General features: G+C 44.0%; 1 protein-coding gene across 1 annotated transcript in view; it reads left to right on the top strand.

Moving 5' to 3' along the window:
* Positions 1 to 2,323: 2,323 nt before the first annotated feature.
* Positions 2,324 to 19,810, top strand: part of LOC132590491 (protein PRRC1-like) — a 57,453-nt gene continuing 39,966 nt past the window's right edge. Inside the window, exons 1-3 of the mRNA XM_060263398.1 lie at positions 2,324 to 2,544; positions 8,106 to 8,223; positions 12,269 to 12,658. Of these exons, the coding sequence (XP_060119381.1) occupies positions 8,124 to 8,223; positions 12,269 to 12,658 (490 nt within the window). The 5' untranslated portion in view covers positions 2,324 to 2,544; positions 8,106 to 8,123. The remainder of the gene's footprint in view (positions 2,545 to 8,105; positions 8,224 to 12,268; positions 12,659 to 19,810) is intronic.

The raw sequence follows: 19,810 nt of genomic DNA, 5'->3' as shown, positions 1-19,810 counted from the left end.
GTGTGGAAACAGCCTAGATCAGCGTTTCTCAATATGTGGGTCCTGTCTCAAAGCCTGTGAAAGTTGGTCCCAGGTGCTTGCAGTTTTATTGATTTGTGCATTTACTGTTGTTGTTTTTAAATGGGTCACCATACCAAGCAAATTTGCACTTGTGGGTCACTATACCAAAAAGGTTGGGAACCATGGCCTAGATCAGCATTCTTTAACCAGCACCAAAGAATACACTCCCGCTGCACCACCGGCTAAAAAAGTGACAGCATTCAGGAGTTTACTGTGCATACCTTGTCAGTGGTCAAATATACATCATGTTTTTAATATACAATAAGATGCTTTCTAAATGTTGACAAAATATACCTTCAGCTGCTGATGCTTTTTATTGCAGCAAGTGAAATTAGGTCTGAAATCTGTTTACTAAAAAGGCTAAAATATCAATTCCTTCTACAAAGCAGAAATGTGTGTTAATACAGTGCTGAGAAAGTAATATTATCTTGGAGCTTACAATGCGCCTTGGCTTACAAATATTCTTCTGAAAGAGTTTAGCCAGAGTGAAATGTCTTTTGGATTTGTAATAAAGCTTTCATTTAAACTGTGTCTGGTCAATGCTTAGATTAGAAAATACACTGGAACACATGCAAGGCACCTACATTTCCTGAGGCAGTGTTGCTTTGGGCAGATTATCCTTTGTATAGCCAGCCCTTCCTGTTGCTACTCCACTGGGCAGCAAAAGAAAAATGAGAGCAATCACCAGCAGCCTGCCATGATAACATCACTTCTGGTGTGACTGGAAGGGCCAGCATTGCTTCATAGGCAACACTTTCATTCAAAACTCTATGGTTAAACAGAGTTTTGGCTGAAAGCTTGTGTTGCTGGCAGTACAATGAAGTAACTTCTGGATGCACTGGCAGTGACAGCATTGTGTTGCCAATAAGTCCACCCCCACCCCCCCCCCCCAAAAAGAACAGGTCAGTCTCCTGCCCTGTCCTGCAGGACAGTGGAATATAAATGTAATGAAGAGTGCCAAATATTTCAGCCATAAAGCTACTAAATTTTGTGGCTTCCTGGTGTGAAGTGCAAACAGGAACCCAAAGTAGGGGCCTGGATTTTCCCTGTGGCAGCATGATGCCGCCAGTGACAAAGAGCATGATCATGCTAACCCAAGTGTAATGTAGTTTGCAAGAAGAAGCACGTGTACCAGGTCTACAGTCTACTGAAAAAGACCCAATGCAGCCTAGAAAGAGGAGCACAGGCGCAAAAGAGCCCAATTCCACCTTGTGCCATCCCAGGCCCCGTCCAGCCTGCAAGAAAGAGCACAGTGGTGCTTCCTCTTCAGCAGCCTGTTTGCTTTCCTTCAGTTAGGGAATGTGGGGGAAATGTGGTTAGGGAATGTAGAATGTGGTTCTACAGCTGTTTGGGCAACCCATTCCATCATAGAAACATTACCTATACTGGTTAAATCAACAACGTGAGTTCCTTAAGAACCACAGGCTGTATGCCATCTGAACTTGGAATCTTATTCTTTTTAATTTGACTGGAAGTCCTTGAACTTAATCTCTCATCACCTCAATTTCTACATTCAGACATCCGTCTTCAAAACAGCCACTCCAGTGCAGATGCTCTACCTACACTTTCCTCCAGAGTGCAAAGAATACATTTATTGAAAGAATTCCCTGTCAGGTACAATCCTGTTTTCCTTTTAATTGCTTAACCTTTCCTGGTAGGTGGGGCATGGAGAGCATTTAAAACTTTGGTGCCTTCAGAAAATGTGAAGCAACTACAGAGAAAGGTTTGAGGAAACACCAAAGTCGTAGACAGGGCTGCCAACTCCAGGTTCAGAAATGCCTGGAGATTTGAGGATGGAGCCTGAGAGAAGGGTTTACAGAGGGGAGGGACCTTGGTAAGGTATAATATCATGCAGTCCACCTTCCAAAGCCATTTTCTTCAGAACTGAATAAAGGTTTTAAATAAATATAAAATAATCCATTTAACATAGTCCGAAGAATGAATCAATTAGACTTTAATCCAGTAAATCCAGATCTCCAGCCCCGACTGGAGGTTGGCAACACCGATCACAGGGCAGGTTCACCATCCAAGCACCCCAAAAGGCAGATGAGACTGCTTAACCGATTCAGCAGTCGAAACATGGGAGCAGCAGTTGCTGCTGCTAAATATTACCGTCGCCAGCAGCTCACGGCTAGCAGGCTGCGACTCGAGCAGCACGAGAAGAGAGCGCTTTGCCTGCGTGGCCGCCAGCGCTCCCCGCTCTATCGCGGGAGGCGGAGAAACTAGGAGCTCAGCACCCTTTCTGACCAACAACTCCTCCCCGTTGACTGCAGCGAACGTGGCAGCCTGAAGAGGCTGGAGCAAAAGCGCTTCCCGAGCTTGTCCCTCCCCGGCCATTTTAGATTCTGGAGCCGGCAAGGATCGGGGCGTGGAGGGCTCAGCACCGAGAAGTGTCGTCAGCTCCTGGCGAAGGAACGCCGCCGCTGCGAGGCCAGAGCGGCCGCCACCCTCCCTCTCCTTCACGGCCGCTGCAGTTTCATTAAGGTGAGGAGGAAAGGCTGGCAGGAAGAGGAGAGGATGGGACCTAGCCGGAGGTCCTTTGCTACCCGAGGCCGTGTCAAAGTTGTTCATTGAGGACTTGAGTTTGGGTGGGGGTTAAAGTTGGGGCATAGACGTGGCATAGAGATTTACGCATGCGTAGCAGAATCCGCGTTGCTTCATGGGAAATGTAGTCCCTGTCTCCCAAAATAGTGAATGGTGTAAGAGGCCCTACGGCCTGCTCGGGCGGTTCTACAAAAGAAAACTCGGATAGCCCCATCGAGGGTGCGTGCCATGGCACCTGGTAACTGTGGCATGCCCGATTAATTTCTAAGCAGAATTAGTGCCTTCCGTATTGACTGAAAGTTCCTCTCGAAGATGGGGGCGGGGGTGGAGTTTAGACCAACAGCGTTGGCTGGGATAGTACTATGTCCGGTAGCCGGCTCGAGGTTGACTCAGCCTTCCATCCTTCCGAGGTCGTTCCAATGAGTACCCAGCTTGGCATCTGCTCTGTAACCCACAGTCCACCAGTAACACAGAAGTTGCGGCTGGCAGAGTTAGTAAGAATGACAATCAATGGCACAGGAGGTGGCGGAAGGGACACCTCCATCAGGCCTAGACATTAAGTGTTTAGAGTGTGGCCTCCCATGCATAGTTTTCCATGATTACATTCAGTAGCTCCATATTATTAAATTCAGCAATAATGCTCTTATTGACTTTATGGGGGAAAGGATGAGGAACTATAGTCCCAAAACCTTTTTATAGGAGGACCATACCTGTGGACATCATGTGTAGTTTGTGGCTTTGCAGAGACCTCATTTAGAGATTCAGATTTCCCACTCTTTTTGTGTGGCTGCTGTGACAAATGACACCTGGTGTAGTGAAACACACTTGTTAAGGAACAAACAAATCAAAGGTTTCCAAGTGGACTCCAGCACAGATCTTAAGAACAGTTCCTACAGTCAAACTGTCAACTTCCACAGAACTGGAGCAATAAAAGAAGCACCCCAAACATTCAGATTTGCAACTGGTGTGGATGGTTATATATAGAATAATAGAATCACAAAGTTGGAAGGGACCATAAAGGCTATCTAGTCCAACCTCTTCAATGCCAGATCAGTCTAGAGCAGTGGTCCCCAACCTTTTTGACCCTGAGAACCAGTCCCAGGGCTGGCCCGCCAACCGCGGCCCCAGGGCCAGCAGAGTAGGGGGCACCCAATTCGGCTTCCCCTGCCCCCAATGTGGCGTCTTCCCCTCCTCCCCTCGTTTTCCTCCCCCACTTTCTTCCTCCCTCCTTCACAACCCCCTGCACAGCCTCCTCCCTCCTTTGCTGCCACCTGTGCAGCCTCACCACCCCCCAGTTTTCCTCCTCCCTCCTTCGCAACCCCCCACGCAGTCTCCTCTTCCCTGTTTTCCTTCCCCATTTCCTCCTCCCTCCTTCACCCCCCCCCCCCCCGCACAGCCTCGCCGCCTCCCCCTCCCTCTGTTTTCACCATTTTAAGGCCGAGGAAGGGGCTGTGAAGTGCCTCTCAGGCTGCCCCCCCCACAAGCTGATTGGTGGAAAAACTGCCGCAACAGCACAAGCGATGCTGCCCTTGCCTCCTTCCCTTCCCCAGCCTTAAAATGGTGAAACTGGTGGGAGGAGGAGGTGCAACGGGAGGGGGGGGGGGAGCAAGACTGCATGGCCTGTTGCAAACAGGCCATGGCCCGGTACTGGTCCCCGGCCCGGGGGTTGGGTACCCCTGGTCTAGAGCATCCCTGCCAAGTGTTTGTCCAGCCATTGCTTAAAGACTGCAAGTGAGGAGGGAGCTTCCCAGGTAGCTGATTCCACCATTGAACAACTTTTGCTGTAAAATAGTTTTTCCTAATATCCAGTTGGTATCTTACCTGCCTTAATTGAAACCCATTATTGTGAGTCCTGTTCTTTGCTGCCAACAGTAACAGCTCCATGCCCTCCTCTGAGTGACAGCCCTTCAGATACTTAAAGAAAGCAATCATGTCCCACCTCAACCTCCCTCTTCTCCAGACTGACCATTACATATAACCAGGGCTTTTTTTGTAGCAGGAACTCCTTTACATGGTAGGCCACACACCCCTGATGTAGCCAATCCTCCAAGAGCTTACAGGGCTCTTAGTACAGGGTGTCATGTTCTCAGGCGCAGGCAGGAGGGAGTCTAAAGCCAGTCCGAAGTCAAAGTTCAGGAAGTCAAGCAGGAGCCGAGTCACCACAGCAAAATCGCAAACCAGAAGCAGAAGTCAGTGTCCAAAGCCAAAGGGGTCAGGATGCCAAGGAATTCAAACCAGTCAGGAACTGGAATCAGGAAGGAGCATGGATGCAAGCCAGGGAATCAACTTGTTGCTTCCACAAGGTTGCCAAGTCCCGGGCATCAGTTATATGGGAGCCTCAATCAGCCTGCTCCCTGGGTGGCCATAATTCTCCTAGTACTCAGGGCTAAGAGATCAGAAGCATTGGCGTGCTGCATGCCTGCATTCTGCCAGTGTTTTCTGAAGACGGCTGCGCATTCTTGAGATGGGAGGGGGAGAGCTTAGAGGAGACAGATTGTCAACAGTCGGCGCAGGTGCCTGGAATGTGGGGAGAGTGATTGATGGGCCAGCTGTTGGTTTTTCCTGGTCTGTAAACCCTTCCAGCTCCCCCTCCTCATGGCTCATGACACAGGGCCTACTGTAAGCTCCAGGAGGATTGGCCACATCAAGGGTGTGTGGCCTAATATGTAAAGGAATTCCTGCTACAATAAAAGCCCTGCATATAACTATTATAGTGGCATAGTGGTTAAAAGAATAAGCTGTGTACATGAGTCTCTTGTTCAAATGTCCTTCCAGTGGTAACTTACAACCACTGTGTAACTGAATTATCAGCTTTATACCATTGCAAATATTCTATCCAGCACCTTTCCAAAAGGCTGTACTGACCAGAATAAATTCTATGGATTTCACCCATTTAAGTGCAGAAAAGGAAGCTTGGAGTTCTCCTGCTTGAGTTCTTGATTTCTCTCATTTTGTCTTGGGCTTTTATAATAATTAGCAGTATTATCAAGTTCTGACCTACCATCTGTTGCTGCCTAGGCTGTCTCTTAGTTGACAGTTTATAACATGAGTGCTAGGTGGGCACTCCTTAACTACAAGTTAGACATTTGTAAGCATCTGTACCGGGGATGTCAAATGTGTGGTACGTGGGACAGATCAGGTGCTCAAAGGGTTCCTATCAGTCCCCCAAGCAAAGAGCTATACAACAAAGCCTGTATTTTCTCCATTGGCTGAGGAAGGGGGGGGGGGGGGGGAGGGAAAGCTTGTTTCGATACTGACCACAGTATTGCAAGAGTGCTGATACTTTAAGCATGTTTTATTTTAGGGTTTTTTTTTAAAAAAATAATTGTGTTTGTGTCCTTTATAAAGTTTATATCTCCGCTACCTGGCATTACATTTTATGACACATGTCCTGGCTCAACAAGGTCTCATTTATGTCAGGCCCTCATAGCAAATGAATTCGACACCCCTGATCTATACAATATAATCAGTAACTTGAAACTCACATTTTTTATATTTGTTCTTCAGTTGCACATTCAAGTCTGACTCTTTGCAACCCCATGGACCAAGTCATGCCAGGTCCCCCTGTCTTCCACCATCCTCTGAAATCCACTCTAATTCATGTTAGTTACATCAGTAACGCTGTCCAGCCATCTCATCTTTTGCCGTTCCCTTCTTATGCCTTCTGTCTTTTCCAGCATCAGGGGCTTCTCCAGTGAGTGCTCCCTTCTCATTTGGTGGCCAAAGTATTTGAGCTTCAGCTTCCAGGGAACAGTCAGGATTGACTTCCCTTAGGAATGACTGATTTATCTTCTTGCAGTCCAAGGGACTCACAAGAGTTCTCCAGCAGCACAACTCAAAAAATACCACAACTTTATATAGCAGTTCTTAAAAGAGGAAACTCTAATGTACTACTTTTGCTTGCTTGGGGTCCCCCACATACCTACAAAGAAGTTAGCAACTATCCCAAGTTAGGCTTCAGGCCTTCTTTCTCCTGTTGCTGGCGAATCTAACTGAGGTATGTGCCTTTACAGTTTATAATACCAAGGATGACCTATATACCACTCATAGTCCATGACCATGACCATTTGTTGTCAGTAGTTGTTTAAAAGTTACAGTGAGCACATATACAATCTGTATACAATGAATGCTTGATTTTTCTTTATATGTGCAGTGAATAATTCTCATGTTATATTGAATGCATGTACAGCGGACTTTGTAATTGAAACAATGCATGTATCTAGGTACTGGTCCCAGTTTTCATTTGTAATGTAAATGTATATTGTCTCTTTATTACAAACAGATATACACACATACACACAGGATGTTTGTGTGTTTACTGTAACATATAGGGTTACCAGGCCCCTGCCAATGACAGAGAATCCCCTGCTCTGGGGCCTCTCCTCCTGATACTTAACAGCTGGCCATCAGGGGACTTACAGGTGGGAAAACTAGGCCTAACCCTGTGTTCCTGGCATTGTGATGATGTCTCATCCAGCATGCACTTTGGGAAGGGGTTGTGGCACAATGGTTTAGCATCTGCTTTGCATGGAGAAGGTCCCATGTTCAATCCCTGGCATCTCCAGTTGGAAGGACCAGGTAGTAGGTGATGTACAAGATCTCAACCTGAGACCTTAGAGACCCCTGCCAGTCTGAATAGACAATACTGACCTTGATGGACCAATAGTCAGTGTAAAGGCAGCATCATGTGCTCATGGTAAAAATGACTTCTACTCTAGAGTTGTTGCCCAAATACTATAGTATCCCTATGTTGCTGGCAGTGTATGAAATCACTTCCAGTAGGCACTGAAAGTGATGTCACCATCTCACCAGCGGCACAGGCCTTGACCTAGTTTTCCTGCTGGAACCCCTCCCCCCTCCCACCAGTTAGCAGTTAGTATGTGGCAACCCTGGTAACATTTAAGAACATAAGAGAAGCCATGTTAGATCAGGCCAATGGCCCATCCAGTCCAACATTCTGTGTCACACAGCGGCCAAATATATATATATATATATATATATATATATATATATATATATATACACACTTCCTTTTATCCGTTTTAACCTTTCTGCTCAGCAATTTCATGGAATGCCCACGAGTTCTTGTATTGTGGGAAAGGGAGAAAAGTATTTCTTTCTTTCTTTGAACACAGCTTGTATGTGCTCACTGATTTAAGCTGTTTCATCAAACTTCACCCATTTCCTCTTTTTTAAAAAAGAAAGAAATATCTTTAAGGGACAGTGCCATGAGTTACATTTATTTTATTTGCAACATTTGTATGCTACCTCTTTGCCCATTGAGGACCACCATAGAGTGCTTGGTTTGAGGCAGATGTAGTGAGTGAAGTGCTTTGGGTACAGAGCTTACCTTACTGCTGAACACTTGGAAGAAATGGTGCTTTAAATGTTTCAGACCTAGATCCATCAAATGCTATAACGGTTTTATTTTGTTTTTGGAAAAGAAGTTAGAGTCCCCCCCCCCACCCCTCACCACAGCAACTTTTCTTTCTGTCTTTCAGCTGTGTCACTGAAGAAAAATGATGGAGGAAAGTGGTATAGAGACAACTCCACCAGGAACCCCTCCTCCAAGCACAGCAGGGGTTACTGCTGTTGCCACCCCAGCCCCCATCTCATTAGGTACAAGAACTTCTTAAATGACTGGTTTTATTTGTTTGTGTATCATGAATCTTAGCTGTTTGTTCATAACAATAACATTATATGTCACAATCAATATAATTATAATAAATCTGTCAAAGTAATAGGTGGTTTCTTTCTATTCCATAAAAATGTGCTTTATATATACAATGGCATTTGAGAATGTGCTGAGAATGCATAACACTTATTTTGTATTAAATTATGCTAAAGTAGCTGAAAGTGAAGAATACTCAGAACAACAGTATGACATAACATAGAGGAACTCTGTAGCTTGTTTATATTGACATCAGTCCTTGCATATTTCCTGTTGCATTTTTCAGGATCCAGGTGGCATTGCTGTTAGGACCTCTGCTTCACGGCATAGCTACTCAAAGTCTCTTTTTCCTAAATTTTGTGCTTTGATAGGGAAATGTTTTCCCTAGATTCAGCTGGCAAAATGTTATTTGATGAGCTCTCATCTCACAGTTCTTTTAATTCAGATTTAGAGTAAAGTTGATAAAAGACTAAAACATTTTTTTAAAACAAAGTTTGAGCTCAGTGGTCATACCTCGAATAAAATTTTATTGGTCTTAAAGGTGCCACTGGACTCAAACTTTGTTCCACTGCTTCAGACCAATATGGCTACCCATCTGAATTTTTTTAAAAGTTCTACATAGGTAATATGGAATGATGGAATAGCCACAACACTGTCATTGACAATAAAATATGACTGTCTGGACTGAAAAGGCTTTATTGTTTTTCTAAAAACCACCATTGAAAGGCTTCTTTTTCCAAAGAGTTCCATAGAATATGCTCCACCATTGGCATAGCCTTGTTCCTTTTATATCAGTTTGCTTCTAGAGCATGGATATTCAGGTCTAGGGCTTTCAACAGACCTGAAGAAGAATGTCCTGTCCCTCACAAAAAGATTTTTAATGCATCAGAATGGGCAGTTGAAGTTTTTCTGTGAAATGGAGAAAAATATAATTGCTTAGTAAATAACATCCCATGAAGTCTCTGTTAAAGGGACACAAAGTTGTTCTCAAGGCTTGCTAGCATAAGAACATAAGGAGAGACCTGCTGGATCAGACCAGTGGTCCATCTAGTCCACCATCCTGTCTCACAGAGTGGCCAGCCACTTCTTCTGGAGGACCAATAAATGGGCAATCTACTCAAGGTCAGGCTTCATGTAAGGAGTTCCATAAAACTTCCAGATTCTAGAGCTAGACAATTTAGGGTGTTTTTTTTTTTTAGGGAGAGGGGATCAAAGCCAACATTTTGAACAAGGCCAAAAAAAAAAAAGCAACCGGAAACCAGTGGGATGCTTTCATCAACAGTGTAATGTACCAGCCTCGCAGACTGCTAATTAATAATACGATTACCATATTCTGGACCGCCTGAAGTTTCCACGCCCTTCTTCAAAGACAGCTCATGTAGAATACTTTACTGAGGTCCAATAAAAAAGGTAGCAAAGCATGCAAATAAGCCACTGCAGTATAGAGATTTTCTAAATAAATTACAGTGGCCAAGTCCTTAACCCTAGAGAGAGAGCACAACTGGCAGATTTGCCAAAGCTTAGGGGGGAAAGCAATCTAGGAAATAGATGCTGCCTGATTGTCTGGGACCAAACCTGAGAGCAAGAGTATTGCTAGAATGTGTACTAATCCTGAGTGCATAGGATGACTGGCAGGCCCTGGGTCATATGTCGCCACCTGTGGAAAGTAGCCTGTAGTTGCCAATACAGAGGTGGAAAAGGGAGGTATACTGAATGACATCTTTGGCAGGGGGACTTTGGAGTGGAAGTGAGTACTATGGTCCACCACCAAGCACTTCTCCAAAGGTGCAATACATAGTAGAGCTACAGTATGTCACAGAAGTGACTACACCCCCTAACATTTTGTAAATATTTAAGTATATCTTTTCATGTGACAACACTGAAGAAATGTCACTTGGCTACAATGTAAAGTAGTGAGTCTACAGCTTGTATAACAGCGTAAATGTGCTGTCCCCTCAAAATTACGGAACACACAGTCATTAATGTCTAAACTGCTGGCAACAAAAGTGAGTACACCTCTAAGTGATAATGTCCAAATGGGCCCAAGTAGCCATTTTCCCTCCCTGGTTTCATGTGACTCGTTAGTGGTATAAGGTATCAGGTGTGAAGGGGCAGCAGGTTATCGCTCTCACTCCCTCATACTGGTCACTGGAAGTTCCACATGGCACCTCATGGCAATGAACTCTCTGAGGATCTGAAAAAACAAATTGTTGCTCTACTTAAAGATGGCCTAGGCTATAAGAAGATTGCCAAGACCCTGAAACTGAGCTGCAGCACAGTGGCCAAGACCATACAGTGGTTTAACAGGACAGGTTCCACTCAGAACAGGCTTCGCCATGGTCAACCAAAGAAGTTGAGTGCCCGTGCTCAGCGTCATATCCAGAGGTTGGCTTTGGGAAAAAGACATATGAGTTCTGTCAGCATTGCTACAGAGGTTGAAGGGGTGGGGGGGCCAGCCTGTCAGTGCTCAGATGATACACTGCACGCTGCATCAAATTGGCCTGCAGGACTGTCTTCCCAGAAGGAAGCCTCTTCTAAAGATGATGCACAAGAAAGCCCACAAGCGGTTTGCTGCAGACAAGCAGACGGATTTCTGGGACCATGTCCTGTGGTCCAGTGAGACCAAGATAAACTTATTTGGTTCAGATGGTGTCAAGTGTGTGTGGTGGTAACCAGGTGAGGAGTACAAAGACAAGTGTGTCTTGCCTACAGTCAAGCATGGTGGTGGGAATGTCATGGTCTGGGGCTGCATGAGTCTGCCGGCACTGGGGAGCTACAGTTCATTGAGGGAACCATGAATGCCAACATGTACTGTGACATACTGAAGCAGAGCATGATCCCCTCCCTTCGGAAACTGGGCCAGAGAGCAGTATTCCAACACGATGACCCCAAACACACCTCCAAAACGACCACTGCCTTGCTAAAGAAGCTGAGGGTAAAGGTGATAGACTGGCCAAGCATGTCTCCAGACCTGAACCCTATTGAGCATCTGTGGGGCATCCTGAAACGGAAGGTGGAGGTGCACAAGGTCTCTAACATCTACCAGCTATGTGATGTCATCATGGAGGAGTGGAAGAGGACTCCAGCGGCAACCTGTGAAGCTCTGGTGAACTCTATGCTCAAGAGGGTTAAGGTAGTGCTGGAAAATAATGGTGGCCACACAAAATATTGACACTTTGGGCCCCATTTGGACACTATCACTTAGGGGTGTACTCACTTTTGTTGCCAGCAGTTTAGACATTAATGGCTGTGTCTTGCGTAATTTTGAGGGGACAGCACATTTACACTGTTATAAAAGCTGTAGACTCACTACATTGAAGCCAAGTGTCATTTCTTCAGTGTTGTCACATGAAAAGATATACTTAAAATATTTGCAAAATGTGAGGGGGTGTACTCACTTCTGTGGCATACTGTACACCTTTCTAAGGCCATTGACTTCAAATTTAGAGGGTGTAACTCTGTAGTACAAATGACCCTTTGGCAAAACTTTTTGCTGAGGTGAACTGTGTCTCCTTTCACAACAGGCAATGTACTTCTAGATCTACTTGCGTTCCTTTCACTAATATCTGGATTTTTTTAAATAAAATGTGAGATCAGTTTGTCTAAAATCAGTTAAAAATTCCTACCCTGTGTGCACTTATGCATCATTAGTTCACCCATATAGTGTTTAAAAGTTGTCCAAGGGTAAATTGTTTGTCCAAATGATCCCCTGAGTTATTAGGGTAAATGTTTACATGCTGCAGCAGGCTCATTGATAAACATTTAATTGTAAGAAAATTTATTTTGCAGAGTTACTGTTGAATTGACTGCTGAACCAGAGAAGGTTGTTAACTGCTGAATTTTCAGCACTGTATCGTTAATGTGATCATTAGAAGGAATCCTTCATCATTAGCTGCAGATTTCATATTCTCTTTTCAGATACTTGAATGATTCATAAAATTTAATAGAACTCTAATGAAAATGTGCCTTCTCTCTGTCTTTCCTCACCCTCAGCTGCTCCACTTCCTCCTCCAAACCTGTCTTCTTCCTCATCTTTTCTTCCCCAAACATTCTCCCCTCCTTTACCACCCACAGTGTCTTCACCTCCTTCTTTGCTATCTCCAGCTCCTTTGCCTTTTGTACCTTCTGCATCAATTTCAACTGGTGCCCCCCTTGCTGTTCATAATCCACCTCCAATCACATCAGCTTTCAGTAGTTCCACTCCCTACCTCACATCACCTCCTCCACTAACTTCCACTCCTGGCCCTGTGCTTTCTGCACCCCCGACTGGTCCTCCCATTTCAGGTTTTTCTGTTACTTCTACCTATGATATTACCAAAGGTCATGCTGGGCGAGCACCGCAGACACCACTGATGCCATCTTTTTCTGCACCTCCAGTCACAGGTAAGATTGTGTTCTAATTTGTGGCAAGGTACGAGTTTTCGTGAGTCACTGCTCACTACTGCTACTGGACTCTTGCTCTTTTCTACTGCTATAGATAGACTAACATGGCTTCCCATCTTGAACTATTGGTATATAAGAACATAAGAGAAGCCATGTTGGATCAGGCCAATGGCTCATCCAGTCCAACACTCTGTGTCACACAGTGGCCAAAACCCCCAGGTGCCATCAGGAGGTCCATCAGTGGGACCAGGACACACGACGTCCTCACACTGTTGCTCCTCCGAAGCACCAAGAATACAGAGCATCACTAGCCCCAGACAGAGAGTTCCAATAATACGCTACGGCTAATAGCCACTGATGGACCTCTGCTCCATTTGTTAATCCAATCCCCTTTTGAAGCTGGCTATGCTTGTAGCTGCCGCCACCTTTTGTGGCAGTGAATCACCCTTTGGGTGAAGAAGTACTTCCTTTTATCCATTCTAACCCAACTGCTCAGCAATTTATTGAGTGTCCACAAGGTCTTGTAGTGTGAGAAAGGGAGAAAAGTACCGTATTTTTTGCACCATAAGACTCACTTTCCCCCCCCAAAAAAGTGGAGGGAAAAGTGTGTGCGTCTTAAGGAGCGAATACTGCAAAAAATTCACACAAATGCCTCTAAATTCACACAAACAGCTCTAAAAACTAGGTGCGTCTTATGCTCAGGTGCGTCTTATGGAGCGAAAAATACGTACTTCTTTGTCTACCTTCTCTATCCCGTGCATAATCTTGTAAACCTCTATCATGTCATTTCCTTAATGAAATTACTGTTAAATCTCTTTCCAGAAATGCTGGCTAATTCTTAACTAGCCATTTTGTCAAATATAATTCATTTCTAGAATCTTATGTCCCCAGCATAAAGCTCTTACTATGATAGAGCAGGGGTGGCCAACAGTAGCTCTCCAGAGGTTTTTGCCTACAACTCCTGATGGGAGTTGTAGACAGAAAACATCTGGAGAGCTACCGTTGGGCCCCCCTGTGATAAAGAGTGATCATTGTCTTGTGCACTCTCTATGACCTCACTTGTGTAAACCAGGATCTACATACATAAATACATAGGCTTTGATCACACAGTTTATTTTCTCCTTTGTTGCAGCTGAATGACTGAGATCTCAAGGCATGTAGATACATAAAGGAGCTTGTAAAATCCATGGCAGTTTGTGAGTTTGACCTAATTGTGAAGGTGATTGATTGTTTAGCAGATAAGACACACATTTTATATGGCTTGATAAAACAGTTCTGTACCAAGAAAAGCTGGATTCTATGGTGTGTTGTTTTGCCATTGCTAGTCATAGGTACAGCAAGTGAGAGAATCACAGAAATAAAGATCCAGCTCTAAAATAATACGATGAACAAATTACTACAAAAATCGTTGCAACTATATTACCAAAGCAATTCATTGTAACATATCTTCATATATTTTACAGAATAGTATTACATAAACATTCTTAGATTACTATACCATAAATTTTAATCTGGTCCCCAAAATTCAAATTGCATAATGCATGTTATAGCAATAAATACAAATTCCAATAGAGATCAAAGTGCTTCACATCATTGGTATACTTATCCTTGTCATACATATGCTTCAAAAGAGAGTTTTTACATCCACTGAGATGTAACCATACAAGTCCAGTTATTTCTTTATAAAGTGGACAGTAAGATACAAGAACATTGCAACTCCATCTGATGGAGTTTGCCAGCCTGTGATTCCATTTCCTTACTGGCTTTATCAAAGGAGGAACAGAATGTTGTCCTACATGTCCATTCTCTACACATCTCACTGTAACAAAATATAACACATGAAAACTATCACATAATAATTAATTCATGAATGCTGTGTAAAATCATGATAACGTAATCCACTTGCCAAACATCCATTCATGAATTCTTACAATCACAAAGGTCAATTCATCATGTTTCCTAAAGTTATACAGGGTACCACACCATTAATAAATACGCTCTAATTAATACATCTAATGCACAACATCTGATTAAAAATTATAAATTAATTTTTAAATTAATTTGTTGGTTTTAAATTTGAGGGTTTTAATTAGATGGTTTTAATGTAACAGTATATTTAATTGAGTAATATATAATTGCTATGTAATTAGTGTATTTTTATTATTGTATTGTTGTAATGTCTGCATTTTATGCCATGTAAGCCGCCCTGAGCCTACTTCGGTGGGGAGGACGGGATATAAATTAAAAATTATTATTATTATTACTATTAAAGGGGCATACTTAAAATAAAGATATCATTCGTTCATTCATTCAGACCTTTATTGGCATAAAAGCAATAATGATTCACAATCAAAAGTAGATATATAGGCCTGAAGTATAGTAAGAACAATACATAAAACAAATAGCAGCCAAATATACAAATCAAGAGTAAACACCCAACAATTAAAATACAGTAGTATGCCTAGATTTAATTTTATAGGCTTCTACTAAAAAATTTGCAACACATGTAGTAATGTGGGGATTAACATCTTCTAAAAAGTAGATTAGAGTTTTTCTTTTAGTAAATATATTGTGTTGGAGGTATTCAGCTAAGAATTGTCTACGTTGTAAGGGCAGGAAAGGACATTCTAAAATAATATGGGATATAGAATCAAGGACTCCTAATTCACATGGACATAATCAATTTTGGAGAGGTATCTGTCTAAACCTACCAAAGAGAACTGTTGATGGGAAGCCATTTAAAGTAAAAAAATAATGGGGTATCTTCCCATGTATTTGGAGTATACCTAGATTGGCTGCAGAGCAAACGGGGGGATGTGAGGGGAACCCTTTTTGGTATTCGTGATCCATAAGCCTTAGTTGAATTGTTCTTAAAATATATAATTCGTCACATAAGAAAAGAGTGTCCACCTCAATACCAAGTTTTTGTAGTTTGTGGCTAAATGTAGAAAGCCAAGTGGTGCTCAGCAGGAACTCATTTCATATTAGGCCATACCTCCTGATGCCAAGCCAGCTGGAAATGTACTCCGGTGTGTTCCTGCTCAAAAAAAACCCTTGAAGATATCAGACAGAACATACCCATTGATTCATCTAGAGAATGATTGACCAATTCTTTTATAAAAATACTGCATTGTGCAGGGGGTTGGACTAGATGACTCTGGAGGTCCTTTCCAACTCTATGATTCTATAAAAAGCATGACTAGAGGGGGATAAGGTGTTTAATTTGAAAATCCAAAAGGTTTCCTCCTTGAGGAGCATCTTCTGAACATCATTAATGACATTTGGGTAGAAGAAGAAGAAGAAGATATTGGATTGATATTCCGCCCTCCACTTATAGTCTCAGAGCGGCTCACGATCTCCTTTATCTTCCTCCCCCACAACAGACACCCTGTGAGGTGGGTGGGGCTAAGAGGGCTCTCACAGCAGCTGCCCTTTAAAGGACAACCTCTGCCAGAGCTATGGCTGACCCAGGGCCATTCCAGCAGGTGCAAGTGGAGGAGTGGGGAATCAAGCCCGATTCTCTCTGATAACAGTCCGCACACTTAACCACTACACCAAACTGGCTCTGGATATCCTTGGTCTTTGTAAATAATACAGAACCTTAGATCACCTATACCAGGAGTTCCCAACACCCAGTCCATGGACTGATACCGGTCTGTGTCCTGTTAGCAACCAGGCTGCAGAGTGAGGCAGAGACCTTTGCCTACTCCTCATTTAAAGACCCTCAATGGGCAGGGATGGGGGCAGCCTGGAGCAGCAAAAACCCCAGTACCCCCACCAGTCCATGGAAAAATTGTCTCCCACAAAACCGGTCCCTGGCACCAAAAACGTTGGGGGTCACCTATATTATGGCTAAACAACAAAATGTGAAACGAGGAGAGCCTTCATGGTTCTATTTTTAATCCACGAACAGTGTTCCAAAATGCAAATCTTCACAGGGTGAGTGCTACTGCCTATGTACACCTTGTTGATAGGAACATAAGAACATAAGATAAGCCATGTTGGATCAGGCCAATGGCCCATCCAGTCCAACACTCTGTGTCACACAGTGGCCAATATATGTGTGTGTGTATATACAAACACACACACATACACACATATACATACATACATATACACACACACACATATATATACTGTGGCTAATAGCCACTGATGGACCTCTGCTCCATATTTTTATCCAATCCCCTCTTAAAGCTGGCTATGCTTGTAGCCTCCACCACCTCCTGTGGCAGTGAATTCCACATGTTAATCACCCTTTGGGTGAAGAAGGACTTCCTTTTATCCGTTTTAATCCAGCTGCTCTTTGTCTATCAGTTGTAGGACCTCCTCTCGTCGCCTCAATTTGACTCAGGTCTTTCAACACCCTTCCAAAATTAGTGGTTCAGGAGCAGGCAAACACTTCTCATCTACCACAGTGAAAACTGAGGCAAAAAATGCATTCAGCTTAGCCATTTCCCTATCGTCCTTCAGTAATCCTTTTACCCCTTGGTCATCCAAGGGCCACACTGCCTCCCCGGCTGGTTTCCTTCCTCTAATATATTTGAAGAAATTTTTATTGTTTATGTTTTTTGCAATATGCTCTTCATAGTCCCTTTTTGCCTGCCTGATCACAATCTTGCATTTGATTTGCCACAGCCTGTGTTTCCTTTTATTAATCTCACTTGGACTAGCTTTCCACCGCTTAAAGGAGTCTTTCTTACCTTTTACAGCTTCCATTACTTCGTTTGTTAACCATGCAGGCCTTTTCTGTTTGTGCCTTTCCTAACTTGTGGTATATATTTTATCTGAGCTTCTAGGACTATAGTTTTAAATAGCCTCCAAGCTTCCTCAAGGGTTTTGACCATATTTACCTTTCCTTTCAGTTTCCTCTTCACATGCCTCCTCATTACAGAGAATTTACCCCTTTTAAAGTTAAACGTGGTTGTGCTGATCTTTTGGGGCAACTCTCTATTTATACAAACGGTGAAACCAATAACATTATGGTCACTGCTCCCAAGCGGTGCGATCACTTTTACATCTCTCACCAAGTCTTGGGCATTACTTAGGACCAAATCCAGGATCGCCCCACCCCTGGTAGGTTCTGTGACCATCTACTCCATAGCACAGTCATTGAGAGCATCTAGAAACTCAATCTATTTCTCTCAACCTGAACACATATTGACCCAATCAATCTGCGGGTAGTTAAAATCACCTATTACGACACAGTTTTTACGTTTAGCTGCTATCTTTAATCCTTCAATCATATTATAATCATCCTCTATCTTTTGATTTGGTGGGCGATAACAAACTCCCATAGTTAAATTTCCTTTTGGGCTCTCTATTTTGACCCAAAGCATTTCTAGAAGGGAATCTAATTCTTTGACCTCAGTCTTACTGGTCTGTATACCCTCTCTGACATACAGAGTTACCCCACCTCCAACCGTTCCCTCCCTATCTTTCCGATGTAAGTTATATCCGGGAATCACCATGTCCCACTGATTCTCCTCTTTCCACCAGGTTTCTGAAATTCCCACAATGTCTTTTGTTTTTCCCCAACACTAAACGTTCCAACTCACCAATTTTACTTCGAACACTTCTAGCATTTGTATACAAACATCTATAATTTCTCAAGCAAGTTAGGCTCGCAACCTTCCTCCTGCTGCCATCTCGAGACTTTGGCAGACACTTCATACTATTTGTCACCATCTCAATGGACAACTCTGATCCATTACCCGGTAGAAAAGTAACAGCTAACCCTTCATCTCTTTGAGATGAGTCCTCCCGAACCAGAGACATTTCATCTCCTGTCAGCTTTCCCCCAAGATTTAGTTTAAAAACTGCTCTGCCACCTTTTTGATTTTAAGCGCCAGCAGCTTGGTTCCATCTGGGGACAAGTGGAGATCGTCTCTTTTGTACAGCTCCTGCTTGTTCCAGAAAGCATCCCAGTGCCTAACAAACTTAAACCCTTCCTTCCTACACCATCGTCTCATCCACACATTGAGACTTCTAATTTGTGCCTGTCTCTCCTGCCCTGCACGTGGAACAGGTAGCTACCTTGGAGGTCCTGGCCTTAAGCCTCCCACCTAGCAGCCTTCCCACCTAACCTCCAGGACCTCACGACTGCATCTCCCCGCATCGTTGGTGCCAACATGCACCACAACCACTGGCTCCTCCCCAGCACTGTCTATCAGCCTATCTACAACACGTGTAATATCCGCTACCTTTGCACCAGGCAGGCAAGTCACCATACGGTCAGTACGCAGTTTTGCCCCCCAGCTGTCTACTTGCCTAAGGATCGAATCACCAACTACTGACCCCCCCCCCCCTTCCCCTGCACAGGAATGGTTTCTTGGCGCAAAAGGATACCCGCTCACCAACTGAAGAAGAGGACTCTTCTGAGGGCGCATTCCCCTTATCCTCAGCACGGTGCCCTGTTCTCTCTCGACCCTCATGCTCCCTGGCAGCAACGGGGCTGCCACGTTCAGAGTGGGACTCATCTAATACATCCCTGAGAGTCTTCTCTGAGTGCCTAGCTGACTGTTTCTGCTTCTCCAGGTCAGTCACCTCGGCCTCAAGGGTACGAACTCGTTCCCTGAGGACCAGGAGCTCCTTGGATCGAGCACACACCCATGACTTCTGTCCCGTGGGCAGATAGTGATACATGTGACACTCAGTGCAAAACACTGGAAAGCCACCACCCCCCTGCTGGCATTCTACCTTCATGAAACCTTTTTTAAAATATACAGTCCCCTTTTAAATCCTGTTTGTTCATGCGGCTCTCCTTCTTACCTTACTGGGAACACAAGGAAAATAGGGATCCGGGTTCCTGGTCCTTGCACAGCCCCCAGGCTAAGAGCCACAGGCCAAGAGCCCTTTAGCTCTCGCCCTTCGACTCGCACCAAAGGCTCGCGCCTCTGGCAAGGAGCAGCTTAATAATGCAAAGAGGGTGTGGCCTCAGTCTGCCCCAGGAACACAGCCATTCCTAATCAATCAGCAACAATCACCTTCATCCCACTGAAACCAAACAAATAGCAGTTCCCCAGCAACCACAAACTCAGAATTTTTAGCAATCACACAGTCACACAAACTCAGAAATTCTCAGCAACTCTCCCAGCTGTTTAGAAAGCCAAACCTCACTCTTATAGCACTTCTTATCTGCTCTCTCTCAGA

Source organism: Heteronotia binoei, unplaced genomic scaffold, assembly GCF_032191835.1.
Source record: "Heteronotia binoei isolate CCM8104 ecotype False Entrance Well unplaced genomic scaffold, APGP_CSIRO_Hbin_v1 ptg000047l___fragment_1, whole genome shotgun sequence".
Lineage (NCBI taxonomy): Eukaryota > Metazoa > Chordata > Lepidosauria > Squamata > Gekkonidae > Heteronotia > Heteronotia binoei.
Note: the sequence above shows the minus strand (reverse complement) of the source record. Positions and strands in the feature narration are given on the sequence as shown.